This window comes from Petaurus breviceps, unplaced genomic scaffold (assembly GCF_028583685.1).
Source record: "Petaurus breviceps papuanus isolate PSGF00001 unplaced genomic scaffold, PetGlider_PUasm1.0 171, whole genome shotgun sequence".
NCBI lineage: Eukaryota > Metazoa > Chordata > Mammalia > Diprotodontia > Petauridae > Petaurus > Petaurus breviceps.
Window position 1 is genome coordinate 4,894,849 of NW_027185754.1, and position 20,858 is coordinate 4,915,706.

Sequence of the window (20,858 nt, forward strand, 5' to 3'; positions counted from 1 at the left end):
AAATTGATAATTGAATCACTTTTGAAAAATCTTTGCTTTAATGTTGGGAAACCTCCCCCCCTTTTTTTTTCCTGAAATAAGTTGCAGCCTTCAAACTGATTAGAGACTAAAAATGAATGTAATAGAATTAGATTTTAGCTAAATCCAGTAAAGAATATACTCTGCAGAGAAAAATGAATTCTGAAATTGTTTGGAAAAGTGGTTGCCCACCAACTGATCTCTTGTGTCATGCTAGAAGAGACTGTACGAAAGAATGAATGTCATTTTAGTAGTAGGTGTAGTGATATCCAACTTGTTGATTCCATTTGCATTCTACCTTATGAACCATCTAACAATGTAAAAGCAGTAAAATTCAGAAGGGGAAAATATTAAAAATTAAATATTAAGAAAGTATTTTGATACTAGTGTCAAGGTTGTACAATGGCTTCAACAGTGGCATGTAGAAAAGATAATCATTTGGGACATAGTTTTAATAAGGTAAAGCATGAACTAATACCATAATGATTTAAAATTACATGTGAATATGATTGTCTAAGTGGCTGCTAGACAAGTAAAGGGCCAAATTTTTATTATGTATTTTTTTCATTGTTAAGAAAAGAGTTTATTTTCATCAGAAGTTACTTTCCAGAAAACTGGTATGTGTGTGATTTACTTTGTGGCAAATAACAGTGTGTTCTAATTCAATTGATTTTGCCTTTGTATATATTTTGGGGTATATAAGATTTATTTTAAATAACATGTATATGCTATTACTACAGAATGGTAGCTTATTTTATATCTTAGATATAATAGTCATTTAAATACTTATTGATTTATGAAAGACATGCAGTTTTACCATTCCTGCTAGGTTATGTGAACTCTTAAGTTGAATATTAAACTACTGGCTTGCATTTTGCATATATAATTGCTTTAACATACTGAAGCTAAGTAATTATTTTTTAAGGATAGGGACTTGATAGGGACCTGTGATTTTATTAGTATAGACAACTCCAAGAGGAGGAAAGTGTTTCCACCTGCAATGTATAGTTGCCTAAATCAGTGTTGTTAAATGATATGCTCAGAGTCACATAGCCAGAATGTGTAAAAGGCAGACCATGAACCCAGGTTTTCTTGGCTCTGTGACTACTTTTGCCATGTAGTCTCCCAGTTTTTATAACTCAAGGAAAATTCACCCAATGAGTGATAGTGTGATCTAATAGAAAGAACACTGGGCTGGAATGTAACTGAAATTATATTCCAGTCTCAGACCTGATTCTAATCAATTAGGTGACCCAGAGCAAGTCACTTAACATCTCTAGGCTTCAGTCACCTCATCTGTAAAATAATAGATGGGTGAACCTTATTATTTCTCATGTCCTAACATCTCTAAGATTCTCCTGAATGACTCTTAATTTATTAGTCCCTACATATTAGTTCTTATATATTCCCTACTTCAATTTACTACGAAATATTGATTGAAAAAATCATATAACGAAAATTAATCCTGTCCAACTCCATCTGTGACTTTTTCTAGATTGTCTGTTCTAATAGAATGCTCTAATTTTTTATCAAACATTGTCATTGTTTCATACTTACAGAATCATAAATTCAAAGTATAATTAGAAGACACAATAAATATATTTTACCCTAATAGTCTTCATTATATAAATCAGTTCTGAAAGAAATATTCAAATAAATGAATGAAAATACCTTTAAATGACTGCCTATATATATATTTTTTAAAATGAGAGAAATTAAACAAGGTAGATCCTGTAATACTATACCCTTAAAAGGTCAGCAGACAGGATCTCTACCAAACCCCAGAAAAGTAAAGAGTTCTTTTAATGAAGGGCCTTCACCAAAAATTTTCTGTCTCTAGTTTCTGGTAGGAAAAAAAACAAAAAGGCATAGTACTTCTATGGTAACTATACAGGAAGGAAAGCAAGTTCTTAACAGATACTCAGAACACTGGAGGTTTTAAACATGACTTAAATTGGACAGAGAAGAAACAGAGAAGAGAACTAACATTTTTCAGTATTCAATATTTTATATATTTTTCATTGACTGAAAATTTAATTACATGACCATAATTAATCTTAAAATTCTGGAAAGTCATAGATTTTGATGGCATGCAACGTTTGTGAAATAAATTCCAGTGGTCACACTGTGTGCAAATGCATATTATAGATATTAGTAAAAATCTACTGAAATAAGTGAAAGAATCGAAAAAGATTTCTTGGACAAAACTACCACCTGTAATTTGAACTACCTTTGAAGCTAAAAGTACCCAGAGATTATGAACCTTTGACATGCAGATTTGTAAGCAGGGATCACATATTAAAACTTTTTATGCCCCAGAATACTTAGCACAGATGCTGGGCACAAGATGAATACTCTATAAATACATATTTCTTGAAGTGAGAAGGTACAAATTTCTCAAATCTCATGATCCATACATTTTCTCTTCACCAACAGTCTCCATATTATCTGACTAAAATCTCAATAAGCATTCTGTCATATACTTCTGTTATGACTGTCACTTGAGAATCCTTTTCTAATTTTTGTAACCAACCTAATCTCAAATTTAAAGCATTTACATCCTACTGAGCCATAGAAAGGTAGAGACTCCAGAACCAGCAACAAGAATGCTATTCTCCAAGGGAGAACATAAAATCAAATCAAGTCAACAAAGAGTTCCTTTGCCAAAGAAATCACAGGTTTAGACCCTATCTCCAAGCCCCCTTTTCTCATCTTATATTGTCTATAATACTATCCATAATAATTGTATAATTTATAGCCTATAGTTTAGTTGAAACACATACAAGTATGGAGTATGTCTGAGACAAGAATAAAAGTTTTGAGTCCCCAGTCCACTTGATTAAAACTCCTCATGATTCCTGAGTTCTAAGGTTTGGATATGACCATTTCAGGAATCATTACAAGGATGGCTCAAAAAGAACAGACACCTTCTTATCTCTTCTAATACCCTCCCTTTGTGATATAATCAACTCTCATGGACTCAATTATCTTTTGTGTGAAGATGAGTACTATATCTACATGTATAGCCCTAATATCTCTCCTGAGCCCCAGATATGCATCACCAATTGCCGTTAGCTTTAGGCAGATATGTCATAGATATTTCAAACTCAGTATATCCTACACAGAACTTAAACCCAATCTCCCCCAAAATGTCCTTTCTCTAAATTTCTCTCTTTTTATTAAGGGAACTATTTTCCAGCAGCTTCCCCACGTCCATAACCTTGAAGTAATCATTAATTCTTCCCTTTCTCCTTCTCCATTTCAAGGCAGGTGTCAAATTTTGTCTGTTTCTCCTTTATAACATCTCTTAACATTCATTCTCTTTTTTTCTATCAAGTAGATACCACTTTAGTGCAGAGTCTTTCACCTCCCAACTAGACTATTGCAAGAGATTTCTAGTTGGACTCTTGGTTTTAATCTGTGTCTCCAATCAAGCCTTTGCACAGCTGTCAAATTATCATTTCAAAGTATGAGGCACACATCATCATTCCCCTGCTCTAGCATCTTCAGTTGTTTCTCATTGTTTCTAGTATAAAATGAAAACATCTCAATAAAGTTATTAAAATCCTTTATAATCTACTATAGACAACTGTTTTGGGCTACATTATTTCCTCTTGTACACTTTTGTTTTAGCCTAGCCATCCTATTTTGTATTATCCAACACCAATATTCCATTTCTTACTTCCACAATTTTACAAAGACTGAAATATGCCTTTCACTTCTACCTCCTGGAATCCCTGGTTTCTTTCAAAGCTTAGCTCATGTACTGTCTCCTACAGGAATCTTTCCTGATGCCTTGAATTGTTAGTTGTCCAATTTTTTGTCATCCGATTTTCTTTGTTCTTGCATTCCTCCCCAACCTTTCATAAGCCCTTTGAGGTGCCCAGAATTATTTTTTAGTTTGTCTTTGTATCTAGCTTGTAGCTTTGCACATATTAGGCATTTAATGTTTAATTGAATAGTATTAGATATGAAAATATGTATGTAATTTGTTGTCAAATGCACTGTATCCCAAACTTTATCTGGAAGATTTTAAGAGCAGTCAGTTCAGAAAATAATGAAAAAATGGCAAATTATCTAAGCAAATATAGTTCAATCACAAGTTTAAAAAAACAAACAAGCAAATTTTGAGGTCAACAAAAAAGAGTTAGGTGGTACTATCAAGCTATTCAAATTATGTAAGAAAATGTGACTAAAAATCAGACTAAATCTTATCAGGTTCCGTGTAAATTTTTGAGAAAAATTGCTCAACAGGAAAAATAATCATGGGATATTCTTAAAACCATATAGTTCAAAGGTGACTTAGAATATTCTAGTGCCTTCTCTTTCTGCATTTTTTTCTTTTCTTCTGTGCATTCTTGGTATTAGTAAATGATTTTTGAAGTAGTATTTTTTTTTTTTCACTGTTGGTCCAGTAGAGCTGAGAAAAGTATTGACTGGTGGAGGGTTCTAGAATCTCCTGGGTCTGTGTAGTGGAACAAGTGAATGGTTTCCATTTTGACAAAGTGTAGTATTTTTCACCACCAGTAATCCTGGCTACTCATGGTCTATGTTCAGATTATAAATTGAGAGAAACAACAATGCTAGCATATTTCCACATTCCTGCTGATGTCACTTAGGTAATATAAATGTTATACTTGGAAAATGGTTTGGTTGAAATTTGGTTTCAATCAGGATCTTACACCATATAACACAATAAACTCCAAATAAATTCATCACATATATGTAAGAAGTTACATGATAGGCAAATTAGAGATGGAGGAAAAATGTATTTCATATTTATGGACAAAGGAACATTTGATAAAACATTTAAATATTTAAAAAATTAATGAAAATTCAGACAGGACTTGGAGAAGACCAGAGAAGATGAAATGGACAATTTTTTTCTATAAAATCGAGAAAGTTGTTCACAACTAAAATCAGTGTAGTTAAAATTAGAAGGGAAAGTTAATTGGGGGGAAATTTACAACAAAATGCTTTGAGTAAGGACTAATATCTAAAGTTTTCAAGGAAATGATTCCTATATGTGAGGATGAGAGCCATTCTCTAATAGATAAATGGTTAAAGGATATGAACAAGCACTTTTCAAAGGAAGAAATTCAAAGAATTGTGGACCATAAGAAAAAGTTTTCCAAATCACTAATAAATTAGAGGAACAGAAATTAAAATAATTCCAAAGTTCTGTCTCAAATCTATCAAATTGACAATGGTTATAAAAACATTAAATGGCAAGTACTTGGACATGGTAAATGAGTAGATCTGTTTTGCTTGCCTGTTTTTGTTAGTCAGGGGTCTGCCGGTAAATGATTAAAAAATAACACACTTTAAAGTTTAGTCAACATTAATCACATTTTCTTAAATCTCTAGACAATAAACAAAAGAAGACATCAAGCTTTAGTTTGTAGTTTGCCTATTTTTGAGTTTTAAATGACCGCAATGAAAATTTACTAGCTAAGTGTCTCTAACCAGTTCAAGCTGGTTCCAGCACACCCCTGACAGTATTTTTTTTTTCTTCATGTAGGGAAAGGGGAAGATTTAGAGAAGGGGCACTAGGGATAAACCTAGAAAACAAACAAAAAAGAGAAGACAATAAAGAAAAGATAGTGAATCATGTTGAAAAGTGTACAGAAGAAAACTGAAGGAAGTTAAGAAGAAAATGGATTATAAGGACAGCTTTTAAATTTTGTTGTTATATTTAAACCACATATATATTATATTGAATTCTATGTATTTATTTTAAAAGTAAGCTGTATGCAATAGAGATTTGCATTTTTATACATTATCTTTTTCTGTTCTACTTTGTATATGAAAATATTTGGTTTGCTGTTTGTTAAACTCTAAATTTTAAAAATTGAAAAAAAAAAACTGGTTTGGTAGTCAGGTACATGCGTGTTAGGGGCAAGGGAAGGAAAACCAGAGTAAGAAAAGTCCAATTGGCTATTTTTTGGGTCTACCTTAGTTTAATCAAATCCATTGCCCAGCTGATCTTGTAATAGTACATAGATTAAGACATTGTAGAAACTGAGAAATAGTTTATTTTGTGAAAATTTTTTATCCTGACACGTACTGACTGTGTGATCCTGGGCAAGTCACTTAATCTTTCAGTCTTCTATGTAGCTCCCTAAGACTCTTAAGCTGCAGAGGAGTTGCCAACCTGCACTGATCAAAATTCTTCACCAGGAACTTCCTACACCAATGGAACTGCAGGTTTAGCCCCTATCCTAGTCCTTATGCCTGTATAAATATGGTGGCTATGAACTAATAGTGAATATACTCATATTTATGAATAGTGATTTTAGGCAGTTTTACAGAACTATCCTTTTAAGTCTGTTTTAATACCAGGAAGCCATTTACAGCATAACTCATTGAATGCATGTTAATTGATTATCTAGCATGCAGTCAACAGGAGCTATTTAGCAGTCAGAAATACAGCACACCCTCAAATAGCCAGAAGTTTGAGAGAACTTAATTAGCTAAAAAAGAACAGAGAATATAAATTTCAAAGAATAGCTGCTTCATCTTTTGAGTTTGAGATATCTACAGGATATCTGCCTAGATATGAAGGTTAAAAGGAAGACTATATTTGATTGGTGAACTCACTCAACAATTAGGACCCATAGATCCTGAACAGCAAAAATGTGGATATTAAGGCATACAGAGGAGGAAAGTAAGTAACAGATGGGAGAAGAGCAGCATTAATGGAAGAGAAAATAGAAACAGTAATAGGAAGAGTTGGAAGAGGAGGAAATTATAAATTATATATATATATATGGAAATGAGATAGCTGTCAGACCCTGGAAAATTGAGGAAAGCAAAAAACATCACTTTATTCCTTGATTATGATAATAAACTCTACAATCTTATGGATTTTAGTTTTGTAAAATGTAATGAAAGACAGTATGTTAGTTATGGTTTTATCTCCTTTAAAAATATCTGTACCAATATCAGTAATTAATTAAGTGAAATTCAAACTAAGTTGTTAGTATGCGGGGTAAGAGCTCTGGACCTGAAGTCAAGAAGATTTGAATTTAAATTCTGCCTCGGATACTTAACTGGATAAGTCATTTAACTACTCTCATTCTCAGTCTCCTCTTCTGTAAAATGGGGATAATAATAGTACTTATTTGACTTGATGCAGTACTGAACCTAGCCATCAGACAGACTTGAATTCAAGACTGGTGTCAGATATTTATTTAGATGATGCTAGATAAATCACTTAACCCCTTCGTCTCTCTCAATTTCCTCATTTGCAAAATGGAGATAATAATAACATTTACCTCCCAGGGTTATTTTGAAGATAAAATGAGACATTATTTGTAAATCGCTTTATAAACCTTAAAGTACCATACAAATGTTAGGCACTATTATTGTTAGTCTCTTCTTAACCCATTGCAGTCTGGTTTCTGATCTTACCATTTCACCAAAATTACTCTCTCCAAAGTTACCAATGATCTTTTAGTTGCTGAATCCAATGGGCTTTTCTCCCTCCTCATCCTCCTCGACTTTTCTGTCTTAGCTTTTGGGGACACCATTCATTCTTTTCTGGTTTTCCTCTTACATGTCTGACTTCCTTCTCAGTTTCCTTTTCTGAATCCTCATCAAGATCATGAGTTCTCTCTCTAGGTTCTATCCTGGGTCCTCTTCTCTTCTCCCTCTATACTACTTTACCTGATGATCTCATCAGCTTCCATGAATATTATTCTCTCTATGTTCACGACTCTCAGATCTACCTTTCCTGTCCCAATCTCTGCTGAGTTTGCTGAGTTTGCATGTCCAGCTGCCTTCAGACATTTCAAACTGTATATTCTATAGATATCTTACACTCAACGTGTCCAAAATGGAGCTTATTATCTTTCCCCTCAACTCCTCCTTCCTTCTCCCCCTCTTGGCCTTTGTTTTTATTGAAGAGGGTAGCGCTATCCTCTCAGTTCCTTTAGGCTCATAACCTAGGCGTTATCCTTAATTGCTCTGTGTCTCTCACCCCTCGTATCCAAACTGTTGTCAAAGCCTATTTATTTTACCTCTAAAACATCTCTCATATATGCCCCCTTCTCTCTGGTTCCATGCTACCAAGACCTTTATCACCTCATGTCTGGACTATTGCAATAGCCTGCTGATAGGTCTGTCTCCCTCAAGTCTCTCCCCACTCCAGTCTGTCCTCCATTCAGCCACCAATGTGATTTTCCTACAGTGCAAGTCTGACCATGTCACCCTCCTACTCAATAAATTCCAATGGCTTCCTATTGCTTTGAAGATCAAATACAAAATGTTCTGATATTCAAAGTTCTTCAGAACCTAGCCCCCTCCTCCCTTTCCAATTACCTTACATCTTACTCCGTGATACGTATTTGTTGATCTACTAACACTGGCTTCCTTGCTGTTACAAAAAGAAGACATTCCATCTCATAGGTATTTTCTCTGGCTGTTCCACCTGCCTGGGGTATTCCCCTTTATCCCCCCAAACTACAGACCTCCCTGACTTCCTTTAAGTCCCAACTAAAATCTCTACAGAAAGCCTTTCCCAAACCCTTTTAATTCTAGTGCCTTTGCTCTGTTAATTGTTTCTTTATCCTTTATATCATTTTCTCTGTCTCTATTTGTTTCCATGTTGTATTCTCCATTAGATTGTAAGTTCTTTGAGGGCAAAGATTGTCTTTTGCTTCTTTTTGTATTCCCAGCTCTTAGGACAGTTCCTGGCACATAGTGAGCAATTAATAACTATTGATTGATTGATGGATAGTTGTGAGGATACAGTGAGGTAATATAGTGCTTTGCAACCCTTAAAGTGCTACATAATACTATGAAAACAACTTTCTAAAGAAAGGACCTGTGAAGTTCAGGAAGCAGCAAAGAGCTAATTGGCAGTAGTTCTGTTTTTAAAATAATAGCTGAAAATGATAGTAAGTCATTATCTATGGTTGAGGAAAAGAGGAGAGGTTAAATTGTTGAATAACACAGAACAGTGGAATCAGTGATCAATTTTCATGAGGTGAAAAATAATAGAGAGAACTACCAAAAGCAATTAGGAAAAACTGGTAGAAAAAGAGAGTCTCTGACATCATTGGATTTCAGAATATTTCCTTACTGATAAAAGAGTAATATATTAGGTAGAAGTGGATGTTTCCTGTGAAACAAAGAATACTGGTAAACTTCATGTGGCTTTCTGAATGTCATGTTAATGTAATAATGTAATAGAGTTTAAATGAAGGAAAGCCTAGACATTAACCCTTGTTTTTTTTTTCCATTTTATTCAGTAGCCTTTAAATGTTCCCAATTAACGAAATCAAACACCCCAATTTAGAATGAAACAAAATAAGCTTGTGCAGATTCAAAAGAGAAATAGTCATAACCTTGCATATAAAATTAGGCATGGTAGGTCAGCATAAGTCAAGAAAATTTAATTTCAGTAAAATTATACTCATGCAAAATAATAAGTATTAAAGTCATTTGTAAATAATATTTTGATTTTCTGACTTTGAAATTAAAGGTTTTTAAAATTTCTTTTATGTAACTGTAGAACATATTTGGAAAGTTTTTTCAGAGGAAGATTATTTCCTGGTAATAACTAACAAGTATTTAAAAAACCTCTTTCTATTATCTCTATCTTCTTCTTTATAACATATTTTTCTTTTAATGCAATTAAAAATTGGATGTCAAGCAAAAAGACCACTTTAATGTCCAGAAAGTGATGCACTTTTAAAGATATTTTGAATGACTTCCAGATGCTATGGGCAGTGTAATTCTGAATCAGACTGACCCGAGTGAGTCACAAGAATTTCATGGGAAGGTACTCTAAAATAAACAGACGTGTGAACCAATGAAACTGAAGTTCTAAATGTTTCTACACCATATTCTCTTTATCTTCCATGTATGTTATAGTAAGCATTACATAAAAAAACTAATTCTTTTTTTGTAGAACTGTATAAAGATGAAATAGCTTCAAAGAATAATGGAACTAGAAGGACATACTGAAGGGACAACAAGCTATATAGTCAGTAGACCAAATGTTTTTTGGATCTATGGGTCACTTCAGAGTATGGCACCAGTCTCCTTGCTCAAAAGTTAGAATTTGAAGCTGAAGGAGCTTAGGTTCTCTTTTGACAGAATTCTGCCAGCATTAGAGCCTCCTGCAAACTCTTCCTGCACATTTTTGTGCCCTTAAGTAGTCTTGTGTAGAAACTTTACAAGCCTGTTCTTCACCTAAGACATCATGAGCAGGGATATGATCCTTGTTCCAGCTGCTAATGAATGACTCATGGGTCAAAAGTCAGATCATGTCTTAAAATTCATGACCCATAAGGATGGACAAGTTTCTTTTTTGATTCCAATGGCATACATATTAACAAAGAGGAGAGGAAAGAGGTTGACAGTACTTGAGTGTGCCAAGTCCAAGGATCAGCCTCTCTGGCAAACCATGAGGGATTCCCTTTTCTCTATTATAGTCTAATGCCAGGAACTGACCTCAGTGGTAAGGAGACCTGGTTATATCCTTTACATTATTATCCCTCTTCCTCCAGTGACTGTGGTACAATGTTAAGAGCACTGTCTATGGAATTAGAGTTCCTATGTTCAAATCAGCCCTGTGATACTGCTTGTGTATTTTGGGCAAGTCATAACCTCCCCAGATCTCATTTTCTTTAACTGTAAATTGACGGTATTGAACTTAGATGGCCTCTGAGGTCCCTTCTAGTACTACATCTATGATCTTCTGATCCCTCCCTAAAGGTGAGCCATCTTACCTAAGCTCTGTTATATGTGATATCACACACACACATATGAATAAAAGCCCGATGGTTCATGTATTATCACTCACCTGTATGGGACAGAAATTAGTTGGGTCTTTTGCAAAGAAATGCATGATAATAGATGTTGCTTTTTGCTTCCTTATTTATTTCACACCGGCCCCCTTCCCAGTACAAAAGGGCAGAATGAGCTTATACCCAGATCCCAAACAGGAAAATTAATTTCCCCTTTCTAGAGAACATTAAGCAACGTTGTTCCTGTTGGGTACTAATATTTCTTGGGAGTACAAGTGACATCCTAGTGGTGAAGGATCCCTTCATCCAGTATGCACAGACATCTTAAATTGGGAACTAGAATGCTTTAAGAATAGCCAAATCATTATGGGAAAAGTATTTGTCAGTTCATGTCTTGATAAGTTTCATTCATTGTTGAGATGTTGAGTCCAAGCTAATTAGGGAGGTGCTTAACCTAGCAGAAGTCAATTTTAATATACCACCCTCAAGGAAGGATTGGAATAGGAGTACTTTGATCATCTATTACCGAACATTCTGGGAATACTAAGGTCTGACTAGGAGATTTAGTGGAGTCAAAATTCTTGTATTTTAGTGCATGCTTATAATGCCATCAATAATGATGTGACAGGCTTTCTAAAAATCACAGAATATTAGAGTTGAAAGGGACCTCACTTCATCTCATACCTCCCAAAATAATCTCCACTGTAATATGTCAGACAAGAGTTCATTCAGCCTCTGTTTGAAGGCCTCCAATATGAAGGAACCCACTACCTCCCAGGGCATCCTTTCCATTTATGCGTACCTGTAATTATAAGAAAATTTTTCTTGATATCAAGCTTCTATTTTCCTTTTTTCATAAGTCTACCCATGACTCTTGGCTCTTTTCATTCTTTATCTTTCTTATTTTCCTATTTTAACTGCTATTGTTTCTTACTTTTTTAAAGACTGGTCTCATGATGGACCAGATGAGTGCCCATAGACTTCTAAGGAGTATTTGGAAAATACCCTAGGTAGGGCAAGACTTCTCTCCAGTCAGTCCTCCCTGAGTTTTTCCATACTTCAACAGATGTCATCCAATTTTAATAGGCAGAAGAACAATCCTGTGTCATGGTGGGAGCAGGATATCTCTGTGCTCACGTGAGTACAGGAGAGCAGAGAGCAAAGGTCAAGGCTAATTTTGGTTTCCAGGTCTAGGAATAGGGTAGACTAAGGATGTGGAAGAGGTTTAATTGCCACTCGCCCTCTGGTGACTCTATTTCTTCTGAACTTTATGATTATCCAATCTAGGTACATAATGATCTCTTTATCCTTCCCAAATTTCTTTTTTTTTTTTGGTAGGTGTTCCATCTTCTCTTGTTGGACCTATATTAGAGGTGTGTTACTATTGCTTTTATCATTGTTGTTAGTAGGGTACTTTACCATGGAAAAGGAAGACACTAAGTTGTTCAAGGCCTGAAGCTCCTCCTTCCAGGAGCAGAAACTCCCCATACTGGCATGTGAAATATAAATAGATAGTTGTCAACTTTTAACAGAGTTTTTTCCAGATACAATGCTTGATAAATCTGTCTTCATATAAGATGCAGAAGAGTGTGTTAAATGATTTTATTATTCAGTGTTAAATCATTTTGCAGATGTTTGTGCCTGTGTTGTTTTATGAAACATGTATGAGGTTGCTGCTTGGATATATTTTTACTGGTGATTTAATAGTTAATTCAGTTTAGAAGTCACTGTTTTCTAAAATTCCATTCCTTTGACTCTGAGATACTGATGCTAGGCAAAATATACAAAGCAGATCAAAAACAGAAAGAAAAGATTTGTATACATCAAAATAATTATAGTGGCACTTTTTGTAATAACAAAGTACTAGAAACAGAGCAATGTCCACTGATTAGGAAATGGCTTAACCAAATAAATAAATGCAATTGAATATTATTGCTGTGGCATAAGAAATAAAGATGATTTCCAGTTAAAAAATAATGTTTTTAAAGTACATATTTTTTTTTCAATTGCAATTTCTCTTCTTTCTGCTCCTTCTCCCACACCATGAGAAGCCAAGAAAAACAAAACCTAACACAAACATGTATCATTATGCAAAACAAATTTCTGCATTAACCCTGAATGTGATCACTTCAAAGAGGCATAGGAAGATTGAAAGAAACCAATGCAGAGGGAAGTAAACAGAGCTAGGAAAATTATATACGAGATTACTAAAATCATATGAATGTTAAGAAAAACAGTAATTAAAAAATTAAACCAAATGTGTCATAATCATAATGGCTAAATAGGCCTCAGAGAAGAGATGGGAAACTATACCTCTCTCCCTTCTTTGAGTATGGGGTTATGGGTGTGGAACATTGTACTGTTAGACCTCTGCTAAATTGCCTAGTTTTGCTGAATTGCTTCCCCCCAACTCCTTTTTTATTCTTTGTCACAAGGGAAGAATTACTCACTCTACAGGGAAGGTGGGAGGGGTATATTCAGAAATGAAGTAAAAACAAAAGATAGAGATAAAATTTTATTTTTTAAGTAGTAATAAAAAAATAAAGAAAATTGTGTTCCCTACTTAGGAAGATGCTATGTGCAAAAGGCCTTGGAGAAAAAGAATTCATTATTTCCTTAAAATTGGCACTTTAATTTTTATGAAACTTGGATTGAAAGGAACAGTTCTCCTGATTCATCTTCTTATCTGGCTAGCACAAGGAGATTAATTGTGAAAGATTATGTAGATCGTTTAAATAAGTATATAGGAAGAATTTTCCTTTTCATATGGGAAATCAATGCATATCTAAAACCATTTTGCTTTCTAAACTTTTAAGAATGAGAAGGGTATTTAAATTCTCATTTACTTTTATAGGTATGATTTTATATAATAACATTTTCTAGGCTGAAAATTATAATGTAATGGAAATTGGGACTTGATATTCTAATTTGATCTATTTTTGTTCTGAATTTGAATTTATAGCAATGTCATAATTAGATGAGCTCTGATAGGAGAGAATCCCACTATGGAAAAGTGATACACAATGAATTTGTTATTTTTCTGTATAAATTCTCCATAGGTTTTTGAACTGGAGAACCTGAGGATTCCTGGTGAATAATTGGAATCATTATTTTCATGTTCCAATTGAACTTTGAAAAAATTCAAAAATAAGAAGAGACAATACTTCCTTTTAGGAGAAAACTTGTTTTATTTAAAAAAAAATAAAAAAAAACTATGTGGAAAGGGGGACTAGACTACAGGGAGCTAAGAGAAGAGTGAATTTAGTGAGAATGGTGACACACACCCTCTTCTTTATTTATCAGCAGCTTAATTTGCCTTGCAAGCTAAGGATAGTGTTTTTCAGATGTTATTTGTAAGGAGGCACTTTTTATGCCTAGGACCATCTCCTGTGGAAAACTGATGTAAGTTACCCATGTCCAGACTGGTTTTCAGAAGGCTTCACATTCTGATGCCATTATGCTTTGTTGTGAGATTGGTGTTTGAATCTTGCCTCTGATACTTGCTCATTATATGACTATACCCAGGTCCTCACTAGGTGATGAAAAGAATACCAGCTCTGAAGTCAGAGGATGTAGATTCAAAGCCTACTTCTGATATTGATTCCTTGTATGAATGTGAGCAGTCCACTTCCCCTCCCCTGCCTACTTTCTTCTGCAAAATGAGGGAACTGGACTACATGGTCTCTAAGGGCTCTTACAGCTCTAGATCCATGATCCTGTGAACTATAAAATTATGACAAGTGCACGAATTTTTCATACCATACAGGATTGTCATGAAAATCCAGTGAAATAATATGAAACTTTGTATATGCCTTGATTGATATCAGCTATTATTGTTGTTATTACAAAGGACCACTGTGATTTTTATTGTGTTAGCATGGCTAAGATTTAAGTTCTTCTATCTACTATTATTTTTACTTGGGACTGATATTAATTTGTCTCATATTAAGGTCTAAGAGTCTGATCTGGATTATAGTAATGATGTCAAATGGCATATGTTGACAAGAAGTAAAACTAGAAATAACTTAGCAACAGTTTAAGAGGTATTAGACCCATCATGCACTTGCCAATATTAATGGAAAGAAGATAATTAGCCAGCTACATAATATTTATGCAAATAGTTTGGTGTTTTGCAATGACTATAAATGCCAGAATTTACTGTGTAGGATGGGATCCAATGGGACTGTAGTGGTTCTTAATATGTGTTTATGATCCTGTTTTGAGCTTGGTTTTATATATTTCCTTGAACAGCTCTGTTTTAATAGTCTCAATAAATTAGAGGACCAAATTGGTTCTAAAAGTTATTATTGACGTGATAGGCATGCTGAAGAATTAGGAGTTTGCCAATAAGGGCAGAATACTAGCAAGCTGCCTGCGAGAGTGTTTATGAGTAGCATAATGAAGCCATAATAATGGTTCTGAGTAGTACAGGTGAATAATGAGTCAGTCTCAGGTGGATATATACAAGGAATGGGAAAAATTAGAGAAGCAGATGCATAACTCATAGCTGGATTCTTCTAAAACTTCAGATTATCAAGGGTAGCCTCTACTTGGTTGACCACAGGCCTCTCTGTTACTCCCCCCGCCCCCCCCTTGGGTAGTATGAAGAGGCAGCATCATTGCTGGGCTTTGTTGGAAGATTTGGCTTTAAATTCTGTCTCCATCATTAAACATTTGCATGACCTCAGGTAAGTCTCTGAATCAACATAGGCCTCAGTTTCCTCCTGTGCAAAATGAGGGGGATTCTAAGGTCCTTTCCAGCTCTAATTCTTTAATCCCATGATAAGACATTACATGAATTTTCAGCTCCAGGGATAAATGTAAACCAGGATCAAAACAGGACTAAAGGTCCTAGTGTGTGTCATATACAAGAGATCATACTAGGACCTCCAAGCCTAGAACTGTCAAATTGACAGTGGCATTCCCTTCATCCTTTCAAGGCTTTTGAAGTACATCTTCCCATCAATTGCTTCTTTTGTGAGCTATGGCTTTGCCTGGTCTGGCCCATTCTGTTGAGGGCCTTGAACATTTATTTTTCTGCCTACAAGGTTGCATTGAGGATCACCTCAAATCAAGGCAAACATTTTAAATCTTCCGTTGTTCAGAACTATTTCTCTACAAATGTCTGTTTTTTTTCTTGTGAAAACCTCCTAGTCCCTGAGGAAACAAAGCAGAAATTCATTTATGATCTGGTTCTTTCCCTTTTTGGGGGTGCGGGGGGATAAAAGGACTCACTCCCATAAGCAATGTAGAGAGTAAATTAATGAAATAAATGAGATCTGGCTTCTTTGTCCTTTTATTTCTGCAGATTCTTTATTTTAAATCTGTGGTGATGTGTCCTTATACTTAATAATTTTAAAACAGGTTTAAAAACTTATGGAACAGATAAAACTTAGTCAAGAATTCGGAATTGAGAAAACTTCTAACATAGGGAATAGTTTGATATTTGCAGAAAATCAGTCTGCTTTTATTTGTTCCTTCCTTTTAGGATCATAGTCACACACAAGTGTCTCCATATCGCCAGGATCACTCCTTGATTATGAGGTCTATTGTCCATATGACGGATGCTGCTCGTTCTGGAATTATGCCTGCTGCCCAGCTCACGACCATTAACCAATCTCAGCTCAGTGCCCAGCTGGGATTAAATTTAGGGGGTGCCACTATGCCTCACACATCTCCTTCACCTCCTGCAAGCAAATCGGCAACACCTTCCCCATCAAGCTCTATCAATGAAGAGGATGCAGATGAGTCAAACAGAGTGAGTTCAGCATTATCATCTTGGTTATTGGTTTTCATTTAATTGGAGATGGTGTTCAATCTATATCACTGATCATATGTACATGGTCTTCATAGAAAATGTGAGAGTATTCCATGATCACCTTTGTGAATTCTATTCTTGATGTTACCCTGTGCAACTGTATGTTGTCTATTATAGAGATGTTAACACCGGTAAGGACCAATGGACTTAGAAAGCTATATGAATTTGCAGTTGCTATTTTTTTTTTAATTTTGTAGGAAAAACATCCCTGGATAAAGAATCAGGAAACCGTGGTTTCACCCTTGGCACTAGTATTGACTAGTTATGAGACTGTGATGTCTCTGGGTCTTAGTTTTTCCAAATGTGAAATGAAAGACTTGTTCTAGATAACATTTAAGGACAGCTAGGTGGCACAGTGGATAGTGTCAGACCTGGAGTCAGAGACTCATGTTCATGAGTTCAAATCCAGCCTTAGATACTTAATAGCAATGTGACCACTTAACCCTGCTTGCCTCAGTTTCCTCATCTGTAAAATGAGCTGGAAAAGGGAATAGCAAACCATTCCCTTATCTTTGCCAAGAAAAATCCAACTGAAAAACTACTGAACAACAACAGATTTAACATTTAAAGTTCCTTTCAGTTCTAGGAGCATCTGAATCTTTTTTTTTTTTTTAAACCAATGTGAGCATTTGAAAGATTAAGCAATGCATTTGAAAGTGATGTGTTCTTTTTTGGGCTATTTATTACTTAGTTTATAGGACTTTTATACCTTTGTTTTTACTTTGTGAATATTACTTATACAAGGATTCCCAAAAAACTTAAATGAAGTTTAGCTTATTATTAAATTATTAGCTATTAAAGCTTAACACTGCGGTTAGACTTTGGGACACCTTGTATTTGTTCTGTAGCACTATATAGATATAAATATAATTTTCCTTTTATAAAATGATATCTCATTTTTTTTAACATTACCTAGATTTTCCAACCCAACCCTCCTTCCTTCTACTCCTATCACTTAAGCCTGATGCCTTGAAACAACAACAAAACAACCATAAAACAACAATAACAAACCTAAAGGAAGAAGAAAAGTTAAGCAAAATCAGCCAACACATAACCAAATCTGACATTAGCCATAGTGCTTCACAACTTATTTGGGACCAAGCTTGTTGAATGACAGACTGTCTGAATAAATGAGTAAAAGAAAAAACAAACACTTATTAAGTACTTTTGGTATACCAAGAACTGTGTTAAACCCTAGCAATTGAAATGCAAAAGCAGGAACAACCTCTGCCCTCAAAGAGTGTCATTCTAATGGGGGAAGCAGCACATACAGGGAAATGGTGGGGATATTTTGTTTTGAAAAGTCATAGAGATAGTGAGTAAAAACTTAAAGGAATAGATGGGCATGCCTTTTCTAGTAGCAATGGTAGTGTTAGTATGAATGCAATTCCATAATTGGAAATCAGAATGTGTGTTTTAGGGGGTAGAGAGTGGGTGGCAGAGGGTACACATAGTGACCAGCACAGCAGCTTGAGAAAAGATTTCTGGGGCATGAGGTAAAGCATGAGTTAAGTCATATAGATATAGTGACCTATATGTAGCATTCACCAATCAAGTCAGTAGAGTTGCAGGTCTGGAGTTCCAGATCTGAAGAGAGGGTAAGTCTTTCAGAGATGTCCTATGATCCCAAGGTCCTCAGGGTTATCACACATTATAATACCTAAGATTATCAACATTCACCTGTTTAATTTTTAAACAATCAAATATTATTATCACATTTGGATCATGTTTCTAATAGTTTGGATTGATACTCCCTTTTTGGGGGTGATGTTGATTACGTTATTGTTAACCCTGATACTAGATACTGTATCAAATTTGCTCCCAGGAAAAATAGATTCTTCTCTCAAAGGAAATCTGGGTTTTGTACCTAGTTTCACTTCAAGTTTATAATCATCCTTTGCAAGTTCAAATTCATTACTCAGAATTGAAGACTATCTCCTCATTTTTGGAAGCTTTTTCCCCCACAAGAGGACAACATGAGGAGAAACAAAGACCTTCAGAAATGTATTCATTTCTGCCTTTAAGAAAAAAAAAGGTTAAGTTATTTCTAAGGGAATGCACACAGCGCAAGAGCTACGTTTAATAAAATGAGGATGCCATTGCAGTTAGTAGCTCAGCTCATATAAAGGTTGAGCTTATCTAAGAATAATTTCATGATAAGTGCATGTATCTTTAGCTGGTTTCTTATCACAGTGTTGGAGCTCTCAAAAAAAAGTTAATGCTACTTTGTCTCTCTAGGAATTTTAGTAATTGGGAAATATTCCAGATGATTTTCATTCAGAAGATAATAGTTCTCTGGGAAGATCTGAAATGTAGTGAACTGAATGGCTGGTGGTAGAGATCTAAGACAGGATCTTTAATCTCTGATCTAATACTGACTACTGACCTCAGCTAGAGTTAATTTTTATTTTACCAAAATTTGGCTTTTTACAAAGTTTTTGTCAGGCTTTTACAGATCTTTGGTGCAGCTAATGGAATCAGTAGGGGAGGAAGCATAGTTTAGTGGATAGAACACAGGTGATAAAAAGCTGCTCCCCCCCACCTTCTGACAGGAACATTATGTGAATAAATGAAATGAAATCATATGCAAAAGGCTTTGAGGTGTGTGGAGTGTGTGGATTTGGCAAGGGATATTATATCAATTTAAGGTATTTGTAATGCTTTAATAAGTATCTTTGAAACTTTTAAAGTTTCACACTGTGGGAATGAGGTTGAGTAGAGAAAATGAACTGTTATTGAAAATTTTGAGCGTGGAAATCATATTCTAGGGTTCACTTATCACATAATAAGCATCTTTAGTGTTTAAAAAAATTAGGTATCAATTATTACTTTTTTGCAGTTTTTCAATTTTATAGAGAGAATCAGTTCTTTTTCTTGCTATACTTAAAAGTAGTTTTGACATTTTCATATTACTTGCTATATTCTTAAAAAGCTAACATTTTTCTAGAAATAAAAGATAACCTTTAACTTATTGTGAAAGTTTTAGTCCTTGCAGCTAATACCCACTTAGATTTTGAGAGGCCCATTGACAAAGTAGCATTCTTCTGAAAGCAGCCTCAACAGTCGCATTTTTAAATTGTTCATCCACATTAATGATGAGTTGTTTAAAATATTGGAAGATAGTATTTTAAAGGTCATTAAACTTTTGCTGTTAAAGCCTAACATTACCAAAATAGTCTATGCATTCCTTTGTAGTATAGTGTATGCACAATATCATATAGGATGTTGGTACATTTTATTATGATGGTTTTTGAGGATATGTATTACTAAGTTTGAATCTCATTTAAAAGTGTTACTTGATACTTTTAAATAGTAATTTAGCAGTTTTAGATAAACATTTTTTCCCTTTTGTTCAAAGTGGCTCATTTGTTGATGATTTAACAGAACCTTAAAAGGACAATTGTAGGCCTAAATTTTGCTTCAATCCATGTGGATATATTTTAAGCAATAATTTTTTTTTAATGCTTTGTAGGCCATTGGAGAGAAAAGAGCTGCTCCAGATTCTGGCAAGAAGCCCAAAACTCCAAAGAAAAAGAAAAAGAAAGATCCCAATGAGCCACAGAAACCAGTGTCAGCATATGCCCTATTCTTCAGAGACACACAAGCTGCAATTAAAGGTCAAAACCCCAATGCAACCTTTGGAGAGGTCTCAAAAATAGTAGCATCAATGTGGGACAGCCTGGGTGAAGAACAAAAGCAGGTAATGAAGACTATCTCATGGAAATGAATTGAAGCTACCAATACTAGTCCATATTGACATTGTACTTTATATTTATATGAAACAGTATACAAAGCCCACTCCTGTAACAGCACTGAAGGGCAAATAGTATATTTAACAGAAGTTGTTTATCTTTCCAAGTAAACAACTTATGATATTACGGTTGCTTCTTATGATAGCCTTTGTATGTCAGGGGGAAAATCATCCTGCTGTTCTCTGTGCATTATAGATTTTTTTCCTCTTAGCTTCAAGGATGAATGTTCAGAACTCAATGAAGGTAAGAAGTGATCTTCAGTGGCCCACAAGCATCAACTTTTGATAATAACCTTTTCTTTTTAAATAATGTGGGTTTTTTTCTTTGTTGAAAGTTACACTAGAAAAAGCTTAGGTACATCATGCTTGCCTTTTCATTGATCATCTTTCTGAACCTTTGTACTGCTCTGGTTGGTTTCCAAACTTTGAAGCTAACTCTGCATGTCTCATTATAGTAGCCAGGCATTTGAAATTGTATTCCAAGTTCATTTTAGAGCTCTGCTGTAGGACAGAC

General features: G+C 34.7%; 1 protein-coding gene across 4 annotated transcripts in view; it reads left to right on the top strand.

Moving 5' to 3' along the window:
* The window catches only part of TOX3 (TOX high mobility group box family member 3), a 104,963-nt gene that overhangs the window by 71,002 nt on the left and 13,103 nt on the right, over window positions 1-20,858 (top strand). For all 4 annotated transcript variants that reach the window (XM_069082505.1, XM_069082506.1, XM_069082507.1 and 1 more), the window contains exons 4-5: window positions 16,264-16,533; window positions 20,066-20,293. In XM_069082505.1, coding sequence (XP_068938606.1) covers window positions 16,264-16,533; window positions 20,066-20,293 — 498 coding nt within the window. The remainder of the gene's footprint in view (window positions 1-16,263; window positions 16,534-20,065; window positions 20,294-20,858) is intronic.